General features: G+C 52.9%; 1 protein-coding gene across 6 annotated transcripts in view; it reads right to left on the reverse strand.

Annotated features, from left to right (window-relative positions):
- Positions 1-24,740, reverse strand: part of RPTOR (regulatory associated protein of MTOR complex 1) — a 352,911-nt gene that overhangs the window by 34,420 nt on the left and 293,751 nt on the right. For all 6 annotated transcript variants that reach the window (XM_029212146.1, XM_029212152.1, XM_029212148.1 and 3 more), the window contains 8 exons: positions 20,201-20,275; positions 17,143-17,208; positions 16,445-16,636; positions 15,967-16,107; positions 10,508-10,625; positions 9,492-9,632; positions 9,048-9,206; positions 1,506-1,624 (listed from right to left, as the gene is read on the reverse strand). In XM_029212146.1, coding sequence (XP_029067979.1) covers positions 1,506-1,624; positions 9,048-9,206; positions 9,492-9,632; positions 10,508-10,625; positions 15,967-16,107; positions 16,445-16,636; positions 17,143-17,208; positions 20,201-20,275 — 1,011 coding nt within the window. The remainder of the gene's footprint in view (positions 1-1,505; positions 1,625-9,047; positions 9,207-9,491; positions 9,633-10,507; positions 10,626-15,966; positions 16,108-16,444; positions 16,637-17,142; positions 17,209-20,200; positions 20,276-24,740) is intronic.

The raw sequence follows: 24,740 nt of genomic DNA on the forward strand, positions 1-24,740 counted from the left end.
AGATATGGTGCCAACAGGCGGCCAGGTGCTGCAGGCGGTTGGGCTACGTGGGAGGCCAACCCCAGTGAGGCAGCAGCAAATAGGAGGGCTTGATAACCAGTTTGGAAAAAATAACAGACCAGGAGTGAAGCTATGAGTAAGCCACGTGCCTTCAGGCAAGTGGCAGCCTGAGGACGACCCCTCGTTAGTGATTAGGGTCAGATGAGGATAGAGACACGCCAGGTAAACTGTGACACGTGACAATATTTCCCTGTGCTTTTCCTGTAACTTGTCTGCAAGCCTAACATTTAATCAAAAAGTTACGAAAATCTTTAAAAATGCTATAACGAATGACTTCTTTGTGGCATTCATTATTGTTCCATTCATGAAAGATTAACTGCATGTAAACTGTCCAACTTCCATAAACAGCTGGAAAACAGAAAAAAAAAAAAAGAAACAGCTGTTTTCGGACATTGGGCACCGGGTACTGCTGAGAGAAGGGGAATCACTGCCCAGCTCCTGGCCTGCAGTCAGTTTCCTGCAGACCCAGCTGTGGTGGGGGAAGGGTATCCAGACAGAGCCCAGCAGTGCAGCTAGCAGAGGGGACCAATCGGAGTGACATGGAAGCCTAGGTGACTAGAATCTGCAGGGCAGAGAGGAGAGAGCTTCCAGGGTCTGCAGGGGAGGCCTCTCAAATCTGTGAGTACTTTCTGCTTGGGGGTGGCGTGAAAACCCATGAGGGTGGGGAAAGAACCACTGAAAGGCCAAATAATTCCCAGAGCTCACAAAAAGAACTGGGAGAGTTTACAGTCCCTAAAGAAGAAAGGACTAAAATCAATGACCTAAGCTTCCATCTTAAGAAACTAGAATCAGAAGAGCAAATTAAACTGAGAGTAAGCAGAAGAAATGAAGCAATATATATAAAAGCAGGTATCAATAAAACACAGAATGAAAAACAACAGAGAAACACAGCTGACTCTTAGACAACGTGGGTTTGAACTGCACGGGTCTACTTATACACATGTTCTTCAATAAACACACACTGCAGTACTACAGAATTCAGGGTTGTGGAGACATGAATGGGAAAGGCTGATTTTTGACTGCGGGGGGTCAGGGTTGGTGTCCCTAACCCCTGTGTTGTTCAGAGGTCAACTGTACTAATGAAACCAAAAGCTGGTTCTTTGAAGAGGTACCTTTAGCCAGAAATAGTCATGAATAAGAGAAGTTGTACGTTACTGGTGCCAGGAATGAAAGAGAGGACATCACTACGGGTCATACAGATGTCCTTACCTAATTTTCTGCTGCCCTGATGTGGGTGTGCAGAAGCAGTGACACATGCCCCACCTGAAGCTACATGCACATGGAATTTAGCCTATATTGTGAATCTCTGGATTCAAAACGCTCGTTCAAAGTTTCTAAACCTAAACCATGCGTAGACCTGAACATGACTGGAGTTCTCTGCTTGAACATTCATAACTGAAAACCAGGGTCCTGAGAGCTTCACAAAGAACGCCCTTCACACGTACCTTGTAGGCAATGCTGTTGAGTACTTTCATAGCCAAATCGGAAACATCTGGATAGGGATCCGCAGCCAGATGTAGCAAGACTCTCCAAATTTGAGTGTAAACACTATTGAATGAAACACCTAGGAAAGAGAAATGGGAGCTGTTTTAACAACAAGGAGCTGCCACTGCACGCTGGGGCAGCTTCTGGGGTAGCTCCCTCTTCTGAAGACCTAACCATGCATCAGGGGTGGACACTTAGAAGAGCTGGGGTTACAGGAAGCTCCGGTTCTGTTATCTGATAAGGGGCCCAGAGATTCAGAAATCCCAGATGGTGAACAGGCTTGATCACACAATTTCACCTCCTGTGGCTGGATCTTTCTAGAAGGAAAAGTTAGAAAAGGGCAGGACTTCCTTTCAGGCCTTGGCTGCCTGGAGAGTACTATCCAGCACTGGATTTAACGCCTAGATTTCTAGGAGCTGTCATGGCCCACCCGAGTGGAGAATGTTGGCTGAGTCCCTGTCCACACTTCCCTCTGCATTCATGGCCTGCTCTGGTCTCGGTGACTCACTGAGCCTTCTGCCCACGCTCCCTGGGACCTCCCCAGGCATCCAGCACCTCCCGAGTGTGCTCTCCACATTAGGGCCTGCCGAGTGCCTGGGTGCCAAGGCAGATGAGACGGGACATAAACACAGATGGGGTAAATCGTGGATCCGAAGGAAAGGTAAGGAACATTTTTTTTTTTTTTTTTTTTTGCGGTATGCGGGCCTCTCACTGTTGTGGCCTCTCCTGTTGCGGAGTACAGGCTCCAGACACGCAGGCTCAGTGGCCATGGCTCACGGGCCCAGCCGCTCCGCGGCATGTGGGATCCTCCTGGACTGGGGCATGAACCCGTGTCCCCTGCATCGGCAGGCGGACTCTCAACCACTGTGCCACCAGGGAAGCCCAGGGAAGGAACATTTATGAGGGATGGGAGGCCACCCCCAGGGAAGGCGGCTCAGTCCTATTTAACCTCACCGTCCTGGCTGCAGGCATCACCCCAGGCTTTACAGAGGAGGACAGCAAGGCCTAGCATCCAAAGGATGAAGAGTTTGAATGCATGTGGCCGAATGAGGAGGCCGCCATATACCACTGCATCCTTTTTATTTGGGGGAAGCTGGACAATTGGTTTGTTGAAAAGCAAGTGCTTCTTCAACGACAGACAGGGAGTAACAGAGGATTTCGAACAAGCTGTGATCTCATGCCATCTGACCAGCCAGCCCCTAGTTAACAAAGTCCCTCTAATTATGAAGAATTTAAGCACAAGAAGGGCCACTGGAGGACAGTGTTTCCTGATGGACACCATTGTTCAAAGGGTTTTATACAACATTCAAATCACAGAAGAGGGATTGGACGAAGGTTTAGAGTAAAGGTCAGCTTCTCTTGTGTGTCCTACGTCAGTGCTTACGGACAAGTCCTAGCTCACCGCACCCGACACCCTCTCATTTGTAACGGGAGGTGACAGGGTCCCAGCCCCCTTTCCACAGGGACTGTGGTGCCTACGTTTGCAGGGCCTGCCCGCTGCACGCCCGCCTGTTCACAGGGTGATGGAGCTGGAGGAGGCCAACCCCTCACTCGCATGTGGCATGGCCGCACTCCCCAGGGGACCACCACATATAAAATACCTCCCAGTGAGCGTTCACAAAACTCCCGTCGCCTTATCCTTCCACCCTAGTTCTGGGAAGAGGTGCTGACAGCTGCTGCGGCCTCTAAATAATTCTGCAGGAGCACAGCTGCCTGCGCAGGCCAACCTCCGAGGCAGGGCCTGGAAAGCATCTCCCGCCACCAAGGGCGAAGAGTGTTCTATGGTCAGAGCAACGCCCCATCAGGTACTCATTTGGCATGCGTGCATCAGCACCAGTTTGAGCACCTACTGTGTGCGAGGAAAGTCACTCTCGAAAGCTCGTGGCCCACAGGAATCAGGAGGGCACATCCAGGGACTTGGGTCTAGTATAAATTTGGACCTTCGTTTGGTGAATAACGTCAGGCAGATGCACTCTTGCACAGAGGGGACCATAAGCTAGGGAACAGTCCACATGGAAACACACACCTGTCCTCCCTGCTGTCCTCTGCCCTACTCAGTGTAGAAACACAACAAAAACCTCTTGACTCTCAAATGCCATGGCTCATGACAGCTGCCCAGATTTACAAATTCTCAGGGCTGTTTGTCAAGGCAGTCGGAATCTCTTCGGGGAAATTTCCTAGAAGCTGCTTTCCTGTCCTAGCAGATCGGCTGCCATAGGAACCTGCTGCGGTGAAGGGCCACCAAGCCACTGCTATTTCTTGTCTCCCCAGAGGAGGAGGGTGGGAGAAGCCGCTCCACACTCACTCTGCAGACGGTCCCGATTCATGACGCACGGGGGAACGAGGCGAAGCACGTTCATGGACGTGGCTCACTCAGATGGGAGAACTGGCCCCACGGGATGGGACGTTCCTACAAAGACCCCACACAGTCACCACAGCCACTGGGCAAAATCCTCTCCCCTCCGTTGTTTCTGAGCTCAGAGTGATCAGGGCAGCAGTCGACCTGTGTGACAAGAGGGCTGTGAAGGGCACAGTAAATCTGCTTGACTACAGATGACGGACCTGCGGTAACAGGTCCGTGAGGAAGTGGGGGGAACAATGGGGGCCAAGGGGCCTCCTTACTAGGGTCCAGGGCAGACACCTGAGCCCACAAGGGCCTTAATCAAGGCACCTTTGGTATAAACGTGAGGAAGGGGTGCAGCATGACACTGTGCAATGAGGAAGGGGTACTGTTCACTTTACAAAATCTCAGTTTTTATTACTATTGTTGACTCTCTTGCAGAAGATTTCGACTTTGATATCACTCTGCTTGTGATTCAACAGGGAATTTTTAAAAATCTAATTTTTGTAGTGTCCTTGACCACAGTAAATGGTATACGATTTACTTGTGAAAACACAGAACAGGGACCTGGAATTGCTGTCTCCACGTCACTGCTCTCCTGGGGCTGGCCACCCCCCCCCACCCGCCTCTCTGTTCTGTGAACTGTCCTGGTTTTACATCTGCTGTCTCCAAATTGGAACGTTCTGAGTCTGTGCAGCACAGAGCTCGGGCCTCTGGAACGACGAGAACGCGGGTGTAGCTCCCGTGGGGATGGGGGGTACCGCTGGGCTGAGCCAGCTCAGACAGGGTGCCGTGTCTGGCACTTGCCAAAGTCCCCATAAGCGCTGAGAGCCTATTTTCATGTCTAGACTAAAAGTAATAAAAGATCATAACTAATGGTTTTAGGATTTATTTTTCAGAGCAATGGCCACAACTTTCTAAATAGCATTGGGCTCGGGAAAATTTGCTCAGAGCTTTGTGGCCAACTCTGGGCCCCAGAGTCCCCGGGGGCTGGCAAGGCAGCTTGGAGAAGGAAGGTGGAGCCCCCTGGAGGCAGGAGCTGTCACTTGTGACCTGTTGCCTGGGTCTCAGGGGTCACCAACCCTGACGCTCTATCGCATGATGCGGGCCCGGGTGCCTCCCTGGGAATCAGCTCCCAGGGCCTGGGGCTTCTGCAGTTCCCCTCTTGGTGACCCTGACTCTGAGCCCCTCTGGGAGGGTCCTAATCACGTCCTCCCTCGCCTACTGGACAGAGCCCTGGCTGGACTGGGAGGTGTGTTTGCACAACCCTTTCAAGGGGCTCCCCTGTGTCTCACCTGGGGGACAAGGTAAGACAAAAGCACCAGGGCCCCCCCTTCCCCACTCTTTGCACTCCGACCTCTGGACATCAGGAATGGGGTGAGGCTCAGAGAGGGAGGGAGGGAGGGAATGAGGGGCAGGATGGTGACGGGTGGACAGGTGAGGGACAGAAGGGCAGGTGATGGAGGGAGGAGAGGCTGCCTGCTACACACAAGAGCAAGAAATAGCAGCTTTACCAAACCTGTTGATCAAGATGGCAACTTCACGGCCCGATGTGACGCCGCAGGTTTAGTGTGCAACACGAAGGCGTCTGATGGGTCAGGGAGGGCCTCCTGAGACGCCGCAGAATGCCAGCGTGGAGAGGAATGGGCGAGCACTGCTGTGTGGAAAGGCGGGTGCGGGAATGTGGGATAAAGGCAGAGGTGTCCAGGCCTCATTCGGGGGCCAGTTGCCAGCCTGGGGTGGTGGGCACAGTGGGCGGAGCTATGGTGAAGGCCAGGCTGCTCTCAGAAGGAAGGTCTTGAGTGTCGGCCACAGCTTGGACTTTACAGGAAACGAGTTTCTGCAAAGGCATCAGCCAGACAGTGGTCCGTGCAGAGCTGATGTTGGGGGGATCTGCTCTGGACAGGTGGTGGGGTGTGAGAGCCAAGGCCAAGTCCTGGGGTGGGGGGCCCGGAAATGGAAAGAACTGACTGGGGACACACATGGAGGTCAGGTCAAATGGCTGAGTGGGTGAGAAACATGTGGAGGGAGACATCAAAGAAGATTCCAGAAGGTGGTGACAGAGCTGGGTCCCAGTGCAGATTCACAGACATTGGGCAGATATGCTTAGGCACATGGAGAAATGCGTTATCAGGCTTTGCTCCTGTGGGGGGACAGCACCTCGCTCAGCAGGCGAGACCTCGAGTGCTTTAGAGACAGTGGGGATGGAGGGGGAGGCTGGGAGGGGCTAGTCTTCTGGGAGAAGATGGCAATGAATGGATGTCCTAGGTTGCCATGGTTTTGAAAACCTCTTTTGCAATATTCAGTCAAAGAGGCTAGAGACTGCTGTTCTTTAGTTGAAATGAAAGAAAAAATTGACTTTAAACAGGCGAATGCTGCAAGTAATGGGATTCGGTGTAGGTTATGAATTTTAAACACTTATGTAAGCACCACGGTTTCCAGGTGGACGCGCGCACTCAGGTGCACAGCTACTTTGTCTCCTTAACGCTCCTTCCAGCTCCGGCTCATTGTGAAACTTTCCCACTGAAGTGGGAAGATATGAACCATATACAGATAAAATTCAGTTTTCTCCAGTAAAAAAATGTTCAGGAGTCAGGTTTTGTGTGAAGGAAGGAATCAGTGACGTGGCTCTCAAGTCCCTGGAGGACATGGAAGGCGGCAGGGGTGGGAGGTGTGGGCTGTACCCTCCAATCTCATGTGGCGTCAAAGAAACACCTATTCTTCACCCCTTACATCCCCAACCCAGGGCCAAGGACAAAAAGATCCCCCTTTCTGGGTCGTACTGCTGGGGGTGGGGCATGGCGACCAGCTCTGGACCCTACAGTCCATTCAGACCTTTATGGGCCCCAGACAGACTCGTCTTGTGGAATGAGAGTCCTGAGTCCTTTCTAGGGCCAGCAGAGGACCAGTCTTGAGGCTCATGGGTACAGCTGGCAAGCACGTTTAGACTGCCCTCCCCCTTGAGATCACAAAAACGGCAAGTCAGAAATATCTAACACTGTCACGTGATGCCAAGAGAGTGTGAGCTCTAAGGTAGAGGGATTATCATGGAAACAAGCAAACAACCAAGAACTGAATGTTAATGAAAAATAGTACCAACGAAATAGGAGGGTAACTAATACTGTAAATGATTGCAGGAGTGGGAACACAGGAGTCCAATGAACACGTGAGCTCAACCTCATCATAATCGAGGGACGTACAAATTAAGACCACGAGGAGTCGGTTCGCTCACATCAGACGGGGTAGCCTGACCAGAACAGGAGCGAGCAGGGCCACGGGAGCTTGTCCTCCTTGGAACAGAGCCCTTTGTGGTCAATCTCCCTCCACGTGGAGCTGTCAGACCCCACGTGTGTCAGGCTGCAGTGTGTCTGCTGCGGCCCACACCCGTGCACGTTATGGGGGTGCCTGCTGTGTACCAGGCATGGGGTGTGGGGGTCTGTGGCAGGAGACAGGACAAAGTTCCTGCACTCGTGGCTCTGACCCCCTGAGCAGAGATAGAACCGAGCTGAATAAATGAGATCCTGCATCATAGGTCTGCTGGGGAAAAGTTCTCAGGACAAAAGCAAACAGAGAGGGAGAGACTCAGAGTGACTGCAGAAGGCTATTCTGGATTGGGGTGGGAGGAGCCTGGAAGACTTCTTTTAAGGTGACTCTGGAGCAGGACTGTGACTGGACTGAGGAGAAGCCTGTGAGGTGTCTGGAGGCGGAGCCCTGAAGCCAAGGGGAGGAGCCAAGGAACCCAGGAGCCCAGCACTGCCAGGTACAAGGGGGAGGGCAGGAGGTGGAGCTGGGGCCAAATCCTGAATTTGCTTTTTAAAAAATGAGAAAAGGGCTTCCCTGGTGGCGCAGTGGTTGAGAGTCTGCCTGCCGATGCAGGGGACACGGGTTCGTGCCCCGGTCCGGGAAGATCCCACATGCCGTGGAGCGGCTGGGCCCGTGAGCCATGGCTGCTGAGCCTGTGCGTCTGGAGCCTGTGCTCCGCGACGACGGGAGAGGCCACAACAGTGAGAGGCCCGCGTACCGCAAAAAAAAAAGAAAAAAGAAAATAAGAAAAGAAGGAAAAATCAGAGCAAGGCTACTGTCCGTTAACAGGAGAATGGACAAGTGAATTGCAGCAGATCATGAAAGGGTGTGAACAAGACTCAGGTGACCAGTGTGGACACACAGCCCTCTGGGCAGACTGAGGACACAGGATGTGTGGCGCCATTTACATGACATTTAAACCCTGGGAAAGGGTGCGAGTCCATGGGGATCCACAGCCAGAGAGTAAGTGTGCAGGGATCCTGAGCAGGGAACCAGGAGGGGCTCTGGGCGCTTTAACTCTATCTGTAATTCCTTAAGTTGGGAACAAAACACACGGGGAGGTGTGTCACATTAGTCTACGTTTTTATGCATCTACAGCATTTCCTAGTATTATGTAAACCTTCAGATGAGGCCTGGTAAAGCACCGGGGTGCCAAGAACAAGCACAGAGGGGCTGTCTGGTTGAGTCCTATGTGTGTTACCGGTGACACAAGGGTCGATATGGTTGGTCATGCAGCGAGGACATGCGGTGAATTCCCACCGCTCAGCGAGCCCAGCAGCAGAACCAGGGGCTCACCACTCAAGGCAGAACACGAGATGACGCTGACCCTTAACTCAAATTTCAATTTCCAGGCAGCCAAGTGTGAAACTGCTGGACTGGCTGAAGGTGAAAGCACAGAGGGGGCCCTGGATGGGGGTGATGGGGGGTTACGGCCAGGGAACTTGAGAAGGGAAGGGCCGTCTGCGCCCCTGGAGCAGGGCTCTGACCTTGGACCTCGTACATGCATTCTCTGGGGGACCCTGGGCACCATTGGAGGCCGCTCTGCCTACTGGATGCTGGGAGCCCCCTTGTGCCCTGGCCGTGACACACCAAATGTCTCCTGGGGGCAGAACACCCCTGCTCTGCAGCACTGGGAGTTCTGCAGCCTTTCCAAGCGACAAGGCCGGCTCGCCCAGATGGCCTGGATCAGACCAGCAACCAAGGGCGGGGGGTTCCTGCTGCCACAGCAAGACGCTCCTCACCTCCTCCTACCCCGTTCACTTTACTCTCCCACTAAGCGTGTCCCAGCACCATCCACTTGGGCGGGAACCCATGGGTGCTGAGGGGACAGGTGGAGACGTGGAGGGGTGGGACTCACCGATGAGGGAGTTGAGGGAGGAGTAGGAGCTGACTCGGCGCATCTTGTCGATGGTCTCAAAGGACAGGATGTACTCCTCGTTCTCGGGGCTGCCCAGGGTGCTGCTGGCGCTGCTGCTGGTGCTCAGGTTCCCGGGGGAGAAGGCCACCGAGCCGCTGGCTGGTGGGGCACCGCCACGGGCAAAGCGTCAGTTAGCACACCCACCCCCGTCTCCCCTGGGGCTGGGCTGCTGGGCACGGGGTAGGGGGTTGCTGTGGGGCTCAGGAGCGGCTGTGCCCAGTGGTGCTGCAGGATCATCACTGGCCACCCTGGGGGGTTGACCCACGACTTCTGCTCACGCCCAGGTGAGCAGATGGCAGGAGGGGGCAGGGGCACATCTAATAAAAGGTCCCAGAAGATGACCCACAACCACCCGACTCGAGCACCCAGCCTCTGGGGTCTTACATTCTTCTGTCAGACTCAGATTTTGCAAAGATTTGTTCAAGCTTCTAGCCGTGGTGACGGCGCGGATGTTTCCGTAGGAGCTCACGGAGCGCAGTCTGGGGGTGCAGGGGCTGTCCCGCACGGGGGTCAGACTCCCACCCTCTGGTAGGAGAGAAGGAGAGAGAAGAGTTAATGGTGGGCTCAGGTGGGAGGCAGCCAGACGGCAGGTGACAGTGGCTTTTACCTGGATGATGTGACGCTACAACAGGGCCCTTCTGCTCAGCAGGGTCTCTGACACATGTATGTTGGGGTACAAAGCTGGACAAGGTCCTGACTGGGGTGAGGGGAGCATGGGAGCAGATGACCATGACCCACGCTTGGCGTTTTGTGAGAGTTCAACTACAGAGGCCCACATGGTTCTCCAAGAACCATACCAGGTGCTCTGGGACTTGCCTGCGGCCGCTGCCCAGGGTAGCACCAGGATGGCCACCTCCTGACTCAGCCCCCCGCCTTCCCACTCACCAATCCCACCCTGCCCAGGTCCGCCAGCCGTTTCCCTTCCCCGATGTACTAAACGCAGCAATGGTCTCATGGCTGATCACAAGCCCTCTTTCCTGAAGACACAGCTGTCTGAGGGAGGGGGCAGCTCAAGATGATGAAATATAAATTCGGTAAAAGGACAAATGTGAGACGAGCAGCTGCCTGACATGACAGTGACGTGAGGACTCATCGGGAAGAAAGAGAACGTGCCTTCCTATAGCCCCTATGGCAGCATTTTCTACCCTCCAAGATTTCCATGACTTTGATTTCCAGAAAGGGTAAAAAGGAAAGAAAACAGTCAGAAGGTCAGTGTGGCCCCCTTTCCTGTCCTTTCTATTCTGGGAAGATGGGAATTGCAGATATCTGAGTGGCCCTGACTTGACACATGGGCTCAGGACCTAGCAGAACGAGGGGCCTGCTGACAGTCCTGACCAGGGTCCCCTGGGCCAGCGAGCCGCATGGGCTCCACCTCAGTGCCGTACCCCTGGTGGCTGTACCTGTGGTGGCTGGAGAGGGCAGTGGGTAGTTCTTCTCCTCTTCCATGAACTGCAGGGCCACGGTGCAGAAATTGCTTTCGTATTGAACGACAAGGTGACTCAGAGCCACCACCAGTTCCTGCCGGGAGGAGAAAGGACAGCGACACTGACTTGGGGCTGGGAGACAACTCAGAGTAGCAGTGAGATGTACATGCTGGCGCTGAGTGCTTGAGCCACTGTGGGGGGCGGTGGGACAGCACTCGGTGCCAAGACAGGGGCTGTGCCCTCAACGCAGCACTCTTGAGCCCCCGGCGTGAGCAGAAACCTCTGAACAAGCCATGTGGTCAAGATCAGGGCCTCCGAGGGATGCCCCGGACACCCAGCAGAGAGATTGCTGACCACTAGGTGTGAGGGGGGGCCTTGTAGGGATGCAGGCTGAGGACACCCCAGAGCGGGATGGGGAAGAGCCCTCACGGCTTCCCACGGTCAACACCGTGGAGAGCTACCTGAACCCTGGGCATTAAGGCAGGATACCCCGGACAGTGTAGCACGCTCTTCCACTAAATGTGAAATTTTCGAAGATAAATTACTTTCCAGCCCCCAAAAGGGTAACAGGAAAGTTCTACATGACTTCAGGCCAGTTGCCTCAGTCCAAGGAGAAGAATACAATTTACCTCTTTTGGGGCAGTTGGTTCTATGACCTGAGTACCTGGAGATCCTAAAAGTCACGGGAAATAAAACTGGATGTCGGTTTGCACTACTTTTCCCATCATTATTCAAATGGTTTCCACAACTTTACTTTTTAGAAAAATACTTAGCAGAAGACCAAGGTCTGAGAGCCCCTTCTTGTTCCGTGAATCCCCCAGACCCCCAGGGCCAGGAGAGCTGTGCCGAGGTGCTGATAAGCTGGGCTCGGATGGGGCCCCCAGGTCCTCTCTTTGGCCGCCCCCTTCTCTCCTGAGAGGGTCTCTCCCACCTCAGCCTTACGCACTCCTTGGCCTCCCCAGCACATGTGTGGGTTTTACTCCCAAACCTACCTTTTCAGGTCCCATCTCTGAGTTCCAGGCTGGCCCTTCCAACCACTGACCATGTGTGTCCACCAAGTGCTCTCCAAAGCCCAACTCGACCTGCCCAGGACCGGCTGCCCACCCCTTTCTGTTCAGCCCTTGCTGGGGACCCTCGGCTTGTGCCAGGAGCAGAAATCTCTGGTGGCTTCAGTTAGACCCTTGAATCATCCTGACCCATCTCTCTCTCTGGCGATCCGGATGCCCACCCAGTGGGTCCTCTAGTCTAACAGGCGCTGAGTAACAGGCTGTCGAGGGACTGCCCGCCGGCCCCTCCCAGTGAAGATGAAGCCTGAGCCGTCTTCAAAAAGCACAGGTTTTCCCTTCACTCTGAACTGGTGAAAGGGCTCAGCTGGACCTGAAGCAGATTCCCAGGTCTCAGACCGTTTGATCCAGGGACAGCTGTGAGGACAGGAGGCTGAGTGCAAGGCCCACATCAAGCAGCCGTGGGTCAAGCCCCTCCTGCTGGGCAGCAGCCATGGGCTCCAGCCCTCGGAGGTCTGCAGGCATGTCTGGCTGGGGCGCAGGCCGGGCATGAGGCTCGAGTTATCCTCAGACCTTGGAAGCAGATCAGCACAGCGACTCGAGCCCCTCCAGCCAGCAGCCTCACTCCCTTTCCCGGCAGAGTGGTCCTGCCACTCCACACTCCAGCCGCCTGCTCACACTCGGACCAAGCAGGCCTCCCGCTCCGGGCTTTGGCACCTGCTGCCCCCTCGGCCTGGAAAGGCCGATGATGCCTCGCCCCGGGCTCCCGACTCTCTACCTTCACTCCCGACCTTCCTTCGGAGCAGTTCACCACCTGCCACATCACACCCTGGTCTGCCCCATCTCCAAGTACAAGTTCTGGAGGCCTGGTGACCTAGGGCCTGGCACACGGGCAGCGCTTAGTAAGTATCTGCTGAATGAATGAAGACTCTTCCCTTCAGATACACTATAATTTTTAACAAATGGTTTGATTTTTTAGGTGAGTTGTCGTCAGGATTCAGGGACATTACGCCTGGGCACACACATGGCCCGAGGCGAGTCGGCTAATGCTCCTCTGTGGTCGCCTGGAAGGCTGGACCACACGCGTTCCCAGGTCTTTCCCCAGGGCCATCCCCACTCCACGTTTTCAACAATGAATTACTGGCTAACATTTGTTTTTGGCCCATGGCCATGGAGCATCAAACTCAGCTCCCAGGACGACAGAGCAGCGTTCTGGGGAAGGGAGCACATCTGCTCCGCCTGGACGCCCTCTGGGCTCGCCTGCGGGAGAAGGCACCCCAGCCCTGGCAGCTCATCCTGCCCCGTCGCCTCCACCTGAGACGTCCTGGGCATCAATGGGGAAACACCCTCTGACGCCGTTCATCAGTTTCGGCTGGAGTCAGATGTGTGTTAGGGGAGGAGGATGCCGGGTACTGCTCCTCCGTGTCTGCGGTTACTAAATAAATAAATGTAAACTAGAGATAAAGGATTCAAATGTGTCCCGCTTTCCTTGCTAAGGTAGACGGCACCAAGTAAGCTGCAGACAAGGGTCGCGGGGCTGGACTGGTCAGCCCTTGAGAACGGTGGGGTGACAACAGGGCGGGGGGGGGGTCACAAACCTGCTCCCCTGGCCTGGCCCTTCTTGATGAGGTGTGGGCAGCTTGCTGACTGGATGGACAGTCTGGATCGTGTACTTCCTGGACAAGCTCAAGTTCAAAATAATTTGGGAGGTTGACATGAATTTACTGACTCTTGATTTTATCAAGTAAACTCCTTAAACAGGTCAGCAAGCAAAACCCTTCCATCTCTGTCATTATCGCCTCCCCCAGGAAAGGATGCTTTCATCGTTCAGGAGTCAACAGAGGCAATCTTTTTTTTTTTTTTTTTTTGCGGTACGCGGGCCTCTCACTGTTGTGGCCTCTCCCGTTCTGGAGCACAGGTTCCGGACGCGCAGGCTCAGCGTCCATGGCTCACGGGCCCAGCCGCTCCGCAGCATGTGGGATCTTCCCAGACCGGGGCACGAACCTGTGTCCCCTGCATCGGCAGGCGGACTCTCAACCACTGTGCAACCAGGGAAGCCCAAGGCAATCTTTTTTATATTGAATACATGTGACTTTACGAAACCCCGCCACAATACCCTGACTCTTCTCATTTTGCCACGAGCTGGTTACAGCTGGGACTTCTTAAGCCTTAGCTAAGGTCAGCTCGTGGAGTGCAGTGCCCAGGGCCGAGTCCTGTTTCATACCCTCAGGTGCCCTAACGCTGGGTCTCCTGGGCCAGCAGGCTGGGCCTGTGTTCCTCAGAGCACCATATGCCACAACTGTCACCACGTGCTCTGGACAAAGACGGGAAAAGCAAGCTGCCAACAGCATTAGGATTCCGTGAAGAGAAGGAAGGCTCAGCCTCTGAGCTGGTGTCACTCACCCTATTAAAGCCTGGATCCTCTCTCCAACCCAAGGGCCTCAGTCTCCCTGAACCTCCGTGTTGCCCATGTTTCCATGGCAAACATAGCCCCCTTGACTTACTTAACAGACCTGCATTGCTGTCCGTCTCCCCATTAGAGAGTAAAAGCCCTGGAGGCAGTGATGGTCCCGAGGCCTGACACAGGACCTGGGACGTGGCAGACGCTCAGATGTGTTGAGAGAAGAACACGGTTACAGAAGGTGCGCTCCTGCCTGCTCCCAGCCTCTCCCCCACTGCCCTCCCGCCAGCTCCACGCTCCAGCGCACACAGGATGGGCAGCCCCGGGCACACCATGGTCTTTTGTGCTCCTGGACCTCTGCACATGCTCCTGCCTCACTTGCTCTCCCCGTCCCTTACTCATCCCTCACAACCCAGGCACGAGCTCCCCTCCTCCCCCTATGGGGCCAGAGCCCCTGACCTGGGCTGGCCTTTGGGGTGCTGCTCATTTACAAGGGCTTCAGTACAATTCCTGGTTCTGTGCCTGCCTCTCCACCTGGACCCTGTACCTCTCAAAGGCAGGATGCCTGCTGCTCCACACGCCGAGCCTGGTGTGCAGAGGCAGCTGTGAGCTGAGCCCGAGTGCTGGGTGAGCAAAGCAGGCCCCTTCTCAGCACCCCTGTCTGTGGACGTGCTGACCTCAGGCAAGGCCAACATCAAGTGCCCACAGGAATGACCTGGCTACACCCGAGCATCCCAGTGTCTGCGGAAGGGACAGCCAGTGGATTGGGGCTGGGAACGTCAGGGCACCTGGGACATGCTCGAGAGGGCGGAAGTCCCCGTGTTCCTGATGACCTAGCGACCATTCTGATACTGGAGACTCAGATGGACATTCTTTCTATTTTTATTAACATTCTTTTTAAGTTTTTTTGGGAAAGAACTGAAACACAGCTTTCCTTTCTTTAAAAGGAATCTTAACAGACAATTCAGGATGGGCTGCTTTGGTCACTGACGTCCACATACAGGCAATTTGACTCAGGAAAAAGAAGACTGACTCAAGGAAGCCAGATTCAGACAGATGCTAATGATGAGAACCCAAAATAAAAAAGTAAGGGCTGTGAAAAGGCACCTCCAGGATCATTCCACATTGTTAACTTTTCTCTAGATAACCTGGCATGTTAGCAACTGGGTTCACGGCCCTCTGAGGGAACTCAAGATGAAATGAGTCCTTCCTGGCTAATGTGAACTTGCTCTGACAACGTCCCTGCCACCAAGTCAGTGGGGTCTGCTCTCCAAACAAATACCCTTCAAAACCACACCCACCTCTGACAAACCCAACCTCCCTTCCCTGGCACAGGGATCTCAGACATGCCGAGAAGCAGCCCGGCACCTCTAGGTGATGAGAGGTGACTCAAGGTCACACACAGAACGACGCTGCCCTCCTGGTCCTAAAACAGTCTCTGCTCCCAGGGCAGGGCTCCAAGGCCACCCCAAAATGCGGCCAGCAGACATTGGGGTTCCCCCCATGGCCCTTTTTGGCTGGGGGAGGGGGAGGGTTGACCGTTCTGGGCCAACTTTTGACAGGGGTGTGAGATCTTGGACGGAAATTGTGGTACTTCTACATCGAAACAGACAAGTAAAAGTTTCAACTGCAAAGAACTGCTCCATTCATTCGCTGACAAACATGGGGGCAGGGAGGGGAATACACTAAACAAACCTTGCCGCCTGTCTGTGGGTGGCTACTGCTCTTTTGAATCTCCTGATGTGTTTAAGTGTTGCTCCCAGGCAAGAAGGAGCCTATTATACAAGCTGCCAGAAGACGCAGCCTGTTAAATGCCTTTAAATGAAGCAAACACACAAGTATCTGGTGAAGAAACTATCTTGGAGAGAATTAAACAAACATTTAAAGCCTGCTCTCAGCAGCATGCACACCGGTGTGGCGGGGACTGAGTGCTTGCTGCTGTGGTCGGGTCAGGGTCATGGCTCAACCTGGGCGCCGGGGAAGCCCGGCCTGGAGGCGCTCGGTGCTGCCTGGGGGCGGGGGCCACGCACCTTCCGGACCACGGGGCTGCCGTCGTTGATGAGCTGGGCCAGCATCATGGCCACATTGTGGTCGATGGTGGTGGAGTGGTCCGTCCTCTCTGCGGAGTTGCCCACAAATGTGCCGAGGGCAAAGACTGCTGCGCAGCGCACCTGCAGGTGGGACAGGGGGCAGTCACCCAGCGGCCGGCTGTTTGGCTCTAGCCGGGGCCCCTGGAGCCGACCCGACGCAGCCCGGTCTCGTCCACGGTCCTCTTGGCCCAGCTCCACTCGCGTAGACGAGCAGGAGCAGGGAAACAAGAGGTAAGTGGCGGCCCCGCCTGGGGGCCAGGTGACAGGCTGTGCAGGCATCAGAGACCACACCAGGCACCGGGGAACCCACAGAGGGGGACGCAGGGGTCTGGGGCCGGGGCTGGGCCTCTCTGGCTGTGTGGTCTCCAGGCATACCTTGACCTCAGTTAGCCTGAAGTGGCCGTGGGTGTGGACTCACCTCAGGGATGGGGTCGGAGAGAAGGCTGCAGAGCTTCTCGTGAGCGCTGTCCCTCACCCCGCACCACCGGGCCGAGTCAAAGTTCTGCCAGATCCGGCCGAGGCAGATGGCCACCCACTGGCGCAGCAGGGGGTGGGGATCGTTGAGCTGCTCCAGGCAGATGGCGATCAGGTTTCCCTGGAGGCAGGCTTCCTGCAAGAAGGCAGGCAACACACGGCATCACCCTGACCACTGAGGAGGGAGGGGTGCCGGGCTGGACCCCAGCTCCCAGCGTTTCTCAGGGAAATGTTGCTTAATCACATCGCAAGATGTCCTCAATTTTCCTCATTTTTTTTTTTTTTTCTGGCTGTGCTGCACGGCATGTGGGATCTTAGTTCCCAGACCAGGGATCGAACCCGCGCTTCCTGCAGTGGAAGCACAGATTTTTAACCACTGGACCGCTGGGGAAGTCCCTCAATTTTCCTCATTTTAAATCCCACCAATATCAATTCACCCTGGCTAAACAAAGGGTCCGGACCCCACTCCTCCCATGGAGTCCCTTGGGTTGGTGTGATCCTGCAACACCCCCTCTTCTGAGGTCACTGTTTCATCAGACATTCAGAACAGTTCCGCTGGCCCCCAAATACTGGAGCTCGGGGCTGTGCCTCTGCAACCCACAGGGAGGCCCTGCAGGGGTGGGGACGTGACGTGACACTCACCTGCCCCGTGTTATAGCTGTTAACGATCACAGCCAGAATGAAGGCTGTCATGGTCCTGTGCTCAGCCTGGAAAACAGAAGTCACCTGCTAGTTTGCACTTTTTTCATGGTGGAAACTCATCACTCCCAAGCACTAGAGTTATCCTTCCAGAATCTTTATGATTATGCTTGGTGTGTAATTAAAGTAATGGGAGCCAGCTTTATTGTCTTTTGAGTCCACAAAAAGGAAGAGCACTTTTAAGAGGGTCTGACAGTTTGGGGTTGGCCTCTCAAGAGGACAGATGGGTCCCTGACATCTGATGCTGCAGGAGGGGCATGGGCCTCTCTGATTCTGCTCCATCAGAGGCCGCCCTGTCCTGCCCAAGTCTATGGAAGCAAATCACCCTGGTCGTAAAACGACCGACCACAGTCCCTAACTTGGCTTCATTATCCCTTCCTCGTGGTCTTCTGGTGGACGGATCGATTCTCATTTTCTCCTTTCCTCTGTGCCTCTACTGACTCAGAGATCAGTGTTATGTTAACTATTAGTGGTACCTAGTCATTCTTTAGAGAATGAATAAAGTTAGTCATTTCCTGTGTCTCCCTTGGATTCCCAATACTCCTCCTCACGTGTCAGCCCCTCACGTGAGTGACTGTTTTTACTTATTCTTACAGCCGATGCTGATTTAGATACATGACAAGTTTGCAGATGTCTGCTTTCCGATGCTTCCTGCATCCTACTGTCCCCTGGGCTCCATCTCCTCCTGAAGTGCGGTCCTCCTGGCTGCATGGGTGGGGTCAGCGCATGGGAAGCCATCGGTCCTGAGATGTGCTGGCTTCGCCCTCTCCCTGACTGACACCGGGGCAGGCACAGGGTCCCGGGGTAACGGTTCCCCCTGTGCTGTGAGGGCCTCTCCTCAGTCTTCCACCCGTTACTCTGGTGACTGCTGTCCAGATCTTTGCAACAGTCTTCCTTTTTGTCCTGTTTACTTTCAAGATTTTTCCTCTTGCCTTTGACATTCTCTACTTTCATTACGATAAGTCTTTGTGGGGATTTGTTTTTATTTAACCTTCTCAAGACTAATTGTGCTTTATAAACCTGAAAACTCATTTCTTCCTCAAATCTGGAAAATTCTCCGCTAGACCAGTTGGATCATGTGTCCCCCCCCACCGCCTCACCTGCCCCCACCATCTCCCTCTGGCCTGTGTTGGATGCAGCGAGCCCTTTCAGCCCCTCCGTCACATCTCCGCTTTGCTTCATCTCACGTGATTTCTCTACGGATTCCTTTACCCGTTGTGTCGATTCTGCTGTTTAATTCGTCTACGGAGCTTCTAATGACAGTGACTGTCTTTCATTACAGGTTCTTTTTTCCCCCCCAAATCTGCCTATTTATTAAATGACTCTAGTTGGTCATTTTTTGAGGAGGAGTAAAAAGGACAGAATACATTGTTCTTTTATAATAGTCACAAAAGTACTTATGAGGAAACATAAGAGTTTATTTTTGGATGTAATTAAAACAAATTGTTTATTCAGTAATTTTAAACATACTTATTTGTATTGATTGTCAGTCTTTTTCAGAGAATCCTATTAGTTTCAATTCTTGGGGAGCCAACCCTCTTACATGCCAGCTCTGCTTATGTCCCTTGAACATGGGTTAGGAGCAGGCCAGCGGTCCTGTCATTAGTCTCAGTACCCTGGCTTCGTAGGTGTCCCTGCAGAAAGGTTCACCCTTTGCCGCTTCCAGGCAGGCCCTGGAGATTTCATGTTCCTCTCTTAGCTGGTGGCTCCCCCTGCAACGGGGGGTTTCTGTTTCTCACGGGGGCCTTTCCTGACTTTCCGCCCAGACGTGGACAGACAGGACCAGCTCTTCTTGTCCTTGTCTGGTGAGTGGGCGGCTCGCCCCACAGGCCCGTGTTCTCCATGCAGACTCGGGGCTGCACGCGTGTGGAGCGCCAGGGTCACTGTGAGGTCTGCCTGTGAGTCCCACCGTGCCCCTCCTCTGACATCGGTTTTTGGCATTTGGGGATTTCCTTTCCTTTCTTTCACATCTATGTCCTCAAATCTTCAATGTGTTTGTAGTTGAAGTGGGGCCCACTTGTGCTGGCTTCGCTCACCACTTTACTGCATTTTATCAGCTTAGATGTCTTATTTGTTTGATTTGTTTACCCTGAAGAACAGGGAAGTGATTATTTCCAACATTTGTATAAAGTCTAAACTTTAACTGCCTATGATAATGTTTAAAAACCACACTTCAGTTAAAACACACAAGTTCTACTTACCTTTCATAACAATCCTGTTTTTGACGTTTTCTGTATTTTGAAAAATGTGTTTTTTTTTTATTATTGCCATTTAGTTCAGAAAACCAACTAGAGGGTGAATTTACACACAAAAGTTCCTTTACACAACCAAAGCCATCTAAGACTGTGTAAACAAGCTGTTAGACTTAATTAAACATTCTGATAAAAATAAGTTATATTAAGTAATTATTTAGGGTGTCTACTTTGTTCTTTTTACTATGCTAGGAGCTAGAGGTAGGGAACATAGAAATTAATTAAAAAAACACTCATAGGAAGTTATTCTATATGCTATTTATGGATTACTAATTTTTAAACAACTTAATACATAAAATATATTTAAAATTTAAACTTTCAATCTCTTCTTTCCACCTTCCCGCCCCCCTCCCCGGCTTTCTTTCCTGATTGAGAAGGTGCAACAGCCTCCTGTCATGTCCAGAACCTGCACTGGGCAAAGGAACTGCCATATTATGGATGTACAAGTGCTCATTGATCTAACTTGGCTGACAGGGTGTGAGGCAGAGTGGATTCTACTTCACTACAAAGATGTGCTCGGAAAATGGACTCACTGTAAACAAAAATACAGCCTGTGTGTCAAGTTTCACTGTAACTCTTTACTCAGGGAAGCAGCTACTGAAATAATATGACGGGAAGCAAAGGGCACCGTCTGAGTGAGGCAGAGCCGGGGTGAAAGTGGACCCCCTCCTGCCACCCTACCGGCCCCTCTGCGTGGAGCAACCTTCCCCAGAGTCCCCGGGAGACGTGTCACCAGAGCTGGTCCTTACTGGCATGTACGGATCTGCCAAGACCGAGAGGAAGTACTTGTGGCCGTTGTCCTTCACCAGGTCAGCTTGGCACGACTGGGGAGAGAGAGACACAGGAGAAACAGTGAGTGCAATTCCGGGAAGGGACTTCTTTTTCTTCTTGGGATGTGTGAACAAACGAATGTGCAATGAATATTTTATGCCTTAATCATTTTCTCCTCTCAAGTCCAATTTTCATCTGAAAAAATAATTCCGACGGCTGTGTGGAGACACATTTTTCCTTGGCTGTGGGAAAAGGGCTGGCATCTTACACACTCTCAGAAGTGCAGCAGCTCCAAGGCGTTCTCGAGACCACCTTCTGGGTACCTGCTGAATGGGGGCGCCCTGGCTGCTGGATGGCTCCTTTGGAGACCGTCTGCATCCTGCAGCCTCCGCTCACATCCTCCCTCCCGCGTCAGCCCGGGGCCCACGTGCCTCTCCTTGCGCCTTTCAAGCTGGGACGTGCCCTGGATCAATACCCAGAAAAACTGCTTTGTGATTTAGGGTAACGTGTCCACAGGGAGACATTGAATTCCATCAGCTCCCAGCAAGCTCCACTCTAGGGGAAAAAGGCCATTCAAGAAGAGAGAACCGGAATTTTAAGATCTGAGTTTCTGAGACTAAAAGGAGAAAGTTATGCACTGCAATACATCTCTACCTCTGCAGGGCACCGCTGGCTCAGGGGCACACCCTGTGTGAAGCCCTCTCAGGGGCAGGGCGATTTTGCAGATGGAACCTGCTGTTTACTGCAGCCCGGAGCCCTGACCCCCTCTCTCCCACGCTGGCCACTTCGCAGGGTGCTTTGATAATGAGGTGTTTCTTCCTCACATCAATAAACTAATAAGGTGGCGACTGGACTCAGCTGTTTAAGTGGTAATTGAGCGAGATGGAGGGGGTGGTCAGGAAGCAGGGGCACCAGGGGCTCGGGTTAGCAGGATAATAATCCCCAAGAGCCAGGGAAGCCAATAAAGCATGCGGCTTTCAAGTCGCTCCCATAAGGGATGCCTCACTTTGAATGAAGGTTTTGACAAATGGACTAAAAGGCATCAGCTTGATGCCCTCTGCAGAGACTCGTCCAGAAGGAGCTGGGAGGGAGCACTCATTTGGTGCCTGTAGTGCAGTGCCCGTGTCCAGGGACAAGGCTTAGGCGCCTGCATCTGAGAATGAAGCCAATGTCCTTTGATTTGAAACCAGAGATTCCACAAGTCAAATCCAGGCCCACACATTTACAGCTAAGCTCATAGCACATGTCTCATCATAGAGTAAACGACGTGTCACTAAGTCATATCCTGCTAATTCGGAAGCTGAGGCACCTGTGGGAGTATGTGAAGCTATAACTTTAATACGTCTTCAGTATCGGAAACAGCAATTATCTTGTCCATGTTGAAAGACCTCTGTCTAGACGAGGCTGCCATGCAGGTGGGAACCACAATAATGCTCTCTGGTCCTGTCCATCCTCACTCTCAGGTCCCAGCAGGTGTCCTTTATGAACTGGTTTAGAAGAATCACCCCATCAGCCATCCCAGCCCTGTCCGTGGCCGGGGAGCCAGGGACTTGCAGGGCTCTGACTTCTGAGGATGCTGGGACACAGGCCACCAGGCACCTGCTTGCCCTCTTGACTTGGCCAAGTGCCTCCTTATAAGGAAGAGAAAACAGTCCTTGAAACTACAAAGGCCCAGAAATGCAGGCCACAGATGCAGTGCACGCACAGGCCAGTGGAAAGCTCCCAGAGAGATGCAGGGCTCTGGCAGCCCAGACTCCTCCACACAGCCGCTTTCGAAGGGTCCCCTCTTGTGTCTGCTTTCCCCCAGATCAAGCTACAGATTTGACATATTAAGGCCGGGGTAGAAAGAGGGTGGAGGCGAGGAAGAGCACGACTATGAAATGGTGTTTCCTAAGCAAGCCCCTCCCCCACTACACACCCAACAGCTCTGATGCTTCTGTCTCAGGGATTTCATGGAATTATATTTTTAACATGGGGGAAAGGGAGGGAGGCAAGGAAGAGAAGAAAAGCAGAAGGGGAAGCAAGCACATAGTTCCTTGTGGCAGCAGCTGAAGATGCAGTTTGCAAGCAGATCCCTCTCAGAAGGGGGCAGAGACCAGGACAAGTCCGACCAGAGGCCCTGGCTTCTGCAAGGGTAAGTTCACCAGGGGAGGGCAGGTGCTCCCCCTCGGAATATTCTGGCAAAGGATGCTGTGGGGGAGATCCCACCTTCATTCTCCTTAATGCAGACTATAAGGTCTGTTTCCTGGGGAGCGGGAAGACACAAACTGAGCACAGACCAACAGACCACCAGGCATGACGCATCAAATGAGGCGCAATCGGCAGGACAGTCCTGAGCAGTGTCGCCAGTGGACGCAGCCACTCATGTTCTGATGTGAATATGGAGAAAATCACACAGAGGGAGGGTCCTGTTTCCTGTCCTCGGGTCGCAGAGTTCACTCCTCGGGATGAGGAAAGGATGCCGGAGAGGTAAGCCGGGTTCACACAAGAGACAGCGACACCGGAGTGCACCTTGACCCACTGCTACCAGAACATCAGAATCGTCTGGAGACAGATGTAGGACTACGTTGGACTGTTTATACATCCAGAGTTTTAACAACGGCACGTGGCCATAAAACTAGTAGCGCCTGAGAAAATAATCCCAGAGCAGGGATTCTGCTCACTGCTCACAAGAGCTCACTGTCCTTCACAAACCCAAAAGCACAGTCACAGGCAGTTAAAGACGCACGTCCCTCTGCACGCTTCAAAGCCTCGGCACAACGGCCTTCCCACTTGCCAAGTGTAGCAAGATAGTTAAATACGTACAGGTTTTCATTTTCCAACAAATGGTTTATTACTTTAAATATTCTCGTCAGATGCTCTTGTGTTGAAGGTAAACTTCAGAATGAATAGACACCGTGAATGCTGAAATAACTGATATCAGTGGGAAAATCACTGGGATATATGAATGCTTTTATGCCTTCCATCTACTTTTCTGTATGTGTTCTAAAATTTGTAAATGCAGGGACTTCCCTGGTGACCCAGAGGTTAGGACTTGGTGCTTTCACTGTCGTGGGCCTGGGTTCAATCCCTGGTCGGGCAACTAAGATACCACAAGCTGCTTGGTGCAGCCAAAACAGAACAAAATTTGTAAATGTATTTCAAGGCTCAAAATCAAAATGCTACAGAAAGGTATAGATTGAGAAGCTTTCGTCCATCCCCTGTCCCTGTAAGGGGTGGCGGAGTCAGTATGATCATATCTTAATGTAGAAAATGTGACATCTGGGTACAAAATGAAAATAAATATTAAATTAGATGGGGGTTTTTAAAAAAATCTCTTCCACCGCTATATGTAATCTCTTTACTAGTTTCTTATTTATTCTCCACACATCCAAACTGTGGTTGCCCTTCTATAAAACTTCCGAGACCTGGTCGTGTGGGCTACAGTCTCTGGCTGAGTAGCCCCTGCCCACCTCTCCCAACCCCAAATGGAATCAGCACTGCAGAGCTAGTGAGTCAGCACAGCCTGACAATTAATCACGCGGCCCTTCAGCCTCCGGATTGCCCTCGGTGACGGACTGATGCACCGGGAAGTCCCCTGCAGCCTGAGTCACTGCACCCATTCATCCTGCGAAAGTGTGATCTGTCACCTCCCTGGCAGCACCCAGTCCAATCTGCCTGTGTGGGGCCGAGTGGCCTGCGTGGGGAGGGCAGGTGAAAGCCTCCTGCATCCTCCTTCAGCTTTTCACTTCACTCTTGGCAAGTACAGGCATTTGAACAACTGCCTCCCTCCATCCCTCCTGCCAGCCAGCCAGACAGACACATACATACCCAGCCGCAACCTGGCCTGTCATCATCATCAATGTGCACGTCTAGCAGGGCCTGGCCTCCTCCCAGGTGGGGGGTCCTGGAGGCTAAACCAGTGTTGCGACAGGCAGACCTGTCTGGACGTGGCAGGGGTGAGGTCTCTGCTTTGCTGGCCCACAGTTCTCCAGGGACCCCAGGAGGGTGGATCTGAACTTCTCTCCAGAGTAAAACCCACTCCCAGCACTTCTGAAAAGCAGCCACCTCATTTAACCAGAATGATGGCTAAGAAGAGGCCATTCTGCACAACAGTTCTATTTTACCAAAAAATAAAAACAACACCCGGAATCACTCACACAGCACAGCCTTGCTGACTACAGCTTCTGGGTAAACGTGGGTCTCTGCAAACTGTGTTCTCCAACGCTGTGATTTTGTTTTGTGTTCTATAACCTATAGTTTAGAAATTAAATGGACCATCAATGCAATTAAATTATTTACATTAAAATGAGGAGGTGGGAAGTGCCCACAGCAAGCCAGACTTTGGGTGGGAGTTTCACAGGAAGCCAGGTCTGGCTGCCACTCAACACCGTGTGACTAACAAGACAGTTCGTGGTGATAGCAAATCAGTCCCTTTGTCCATTTGTAGGTAGTTGCAAGATGGGACAGCAGGACAGTTGGCTCAATTGGGGGCAAACTGAAAGAAGGAATATTAGAAAGTCCCAGAAATGCAAAACA

The sequence above is a fragment of the Monodon monoceros genome, unplaced genomic scaffold (assembly GCF_005190385.1).
Source record: "Monodon monoceros isolate NGI ecotype Baffin Bay Population unplaced genomic scaffold, NGI_Narwhal_1 Super_Scaffold_9, whole genome shotgun sequence".
NCBI classification, from domain to species: Eukaryota; Metazoa; Chordata; class Mammalia; order Artiodactyla; family Monodontidae; genus Monodon; species Monodon monoceros.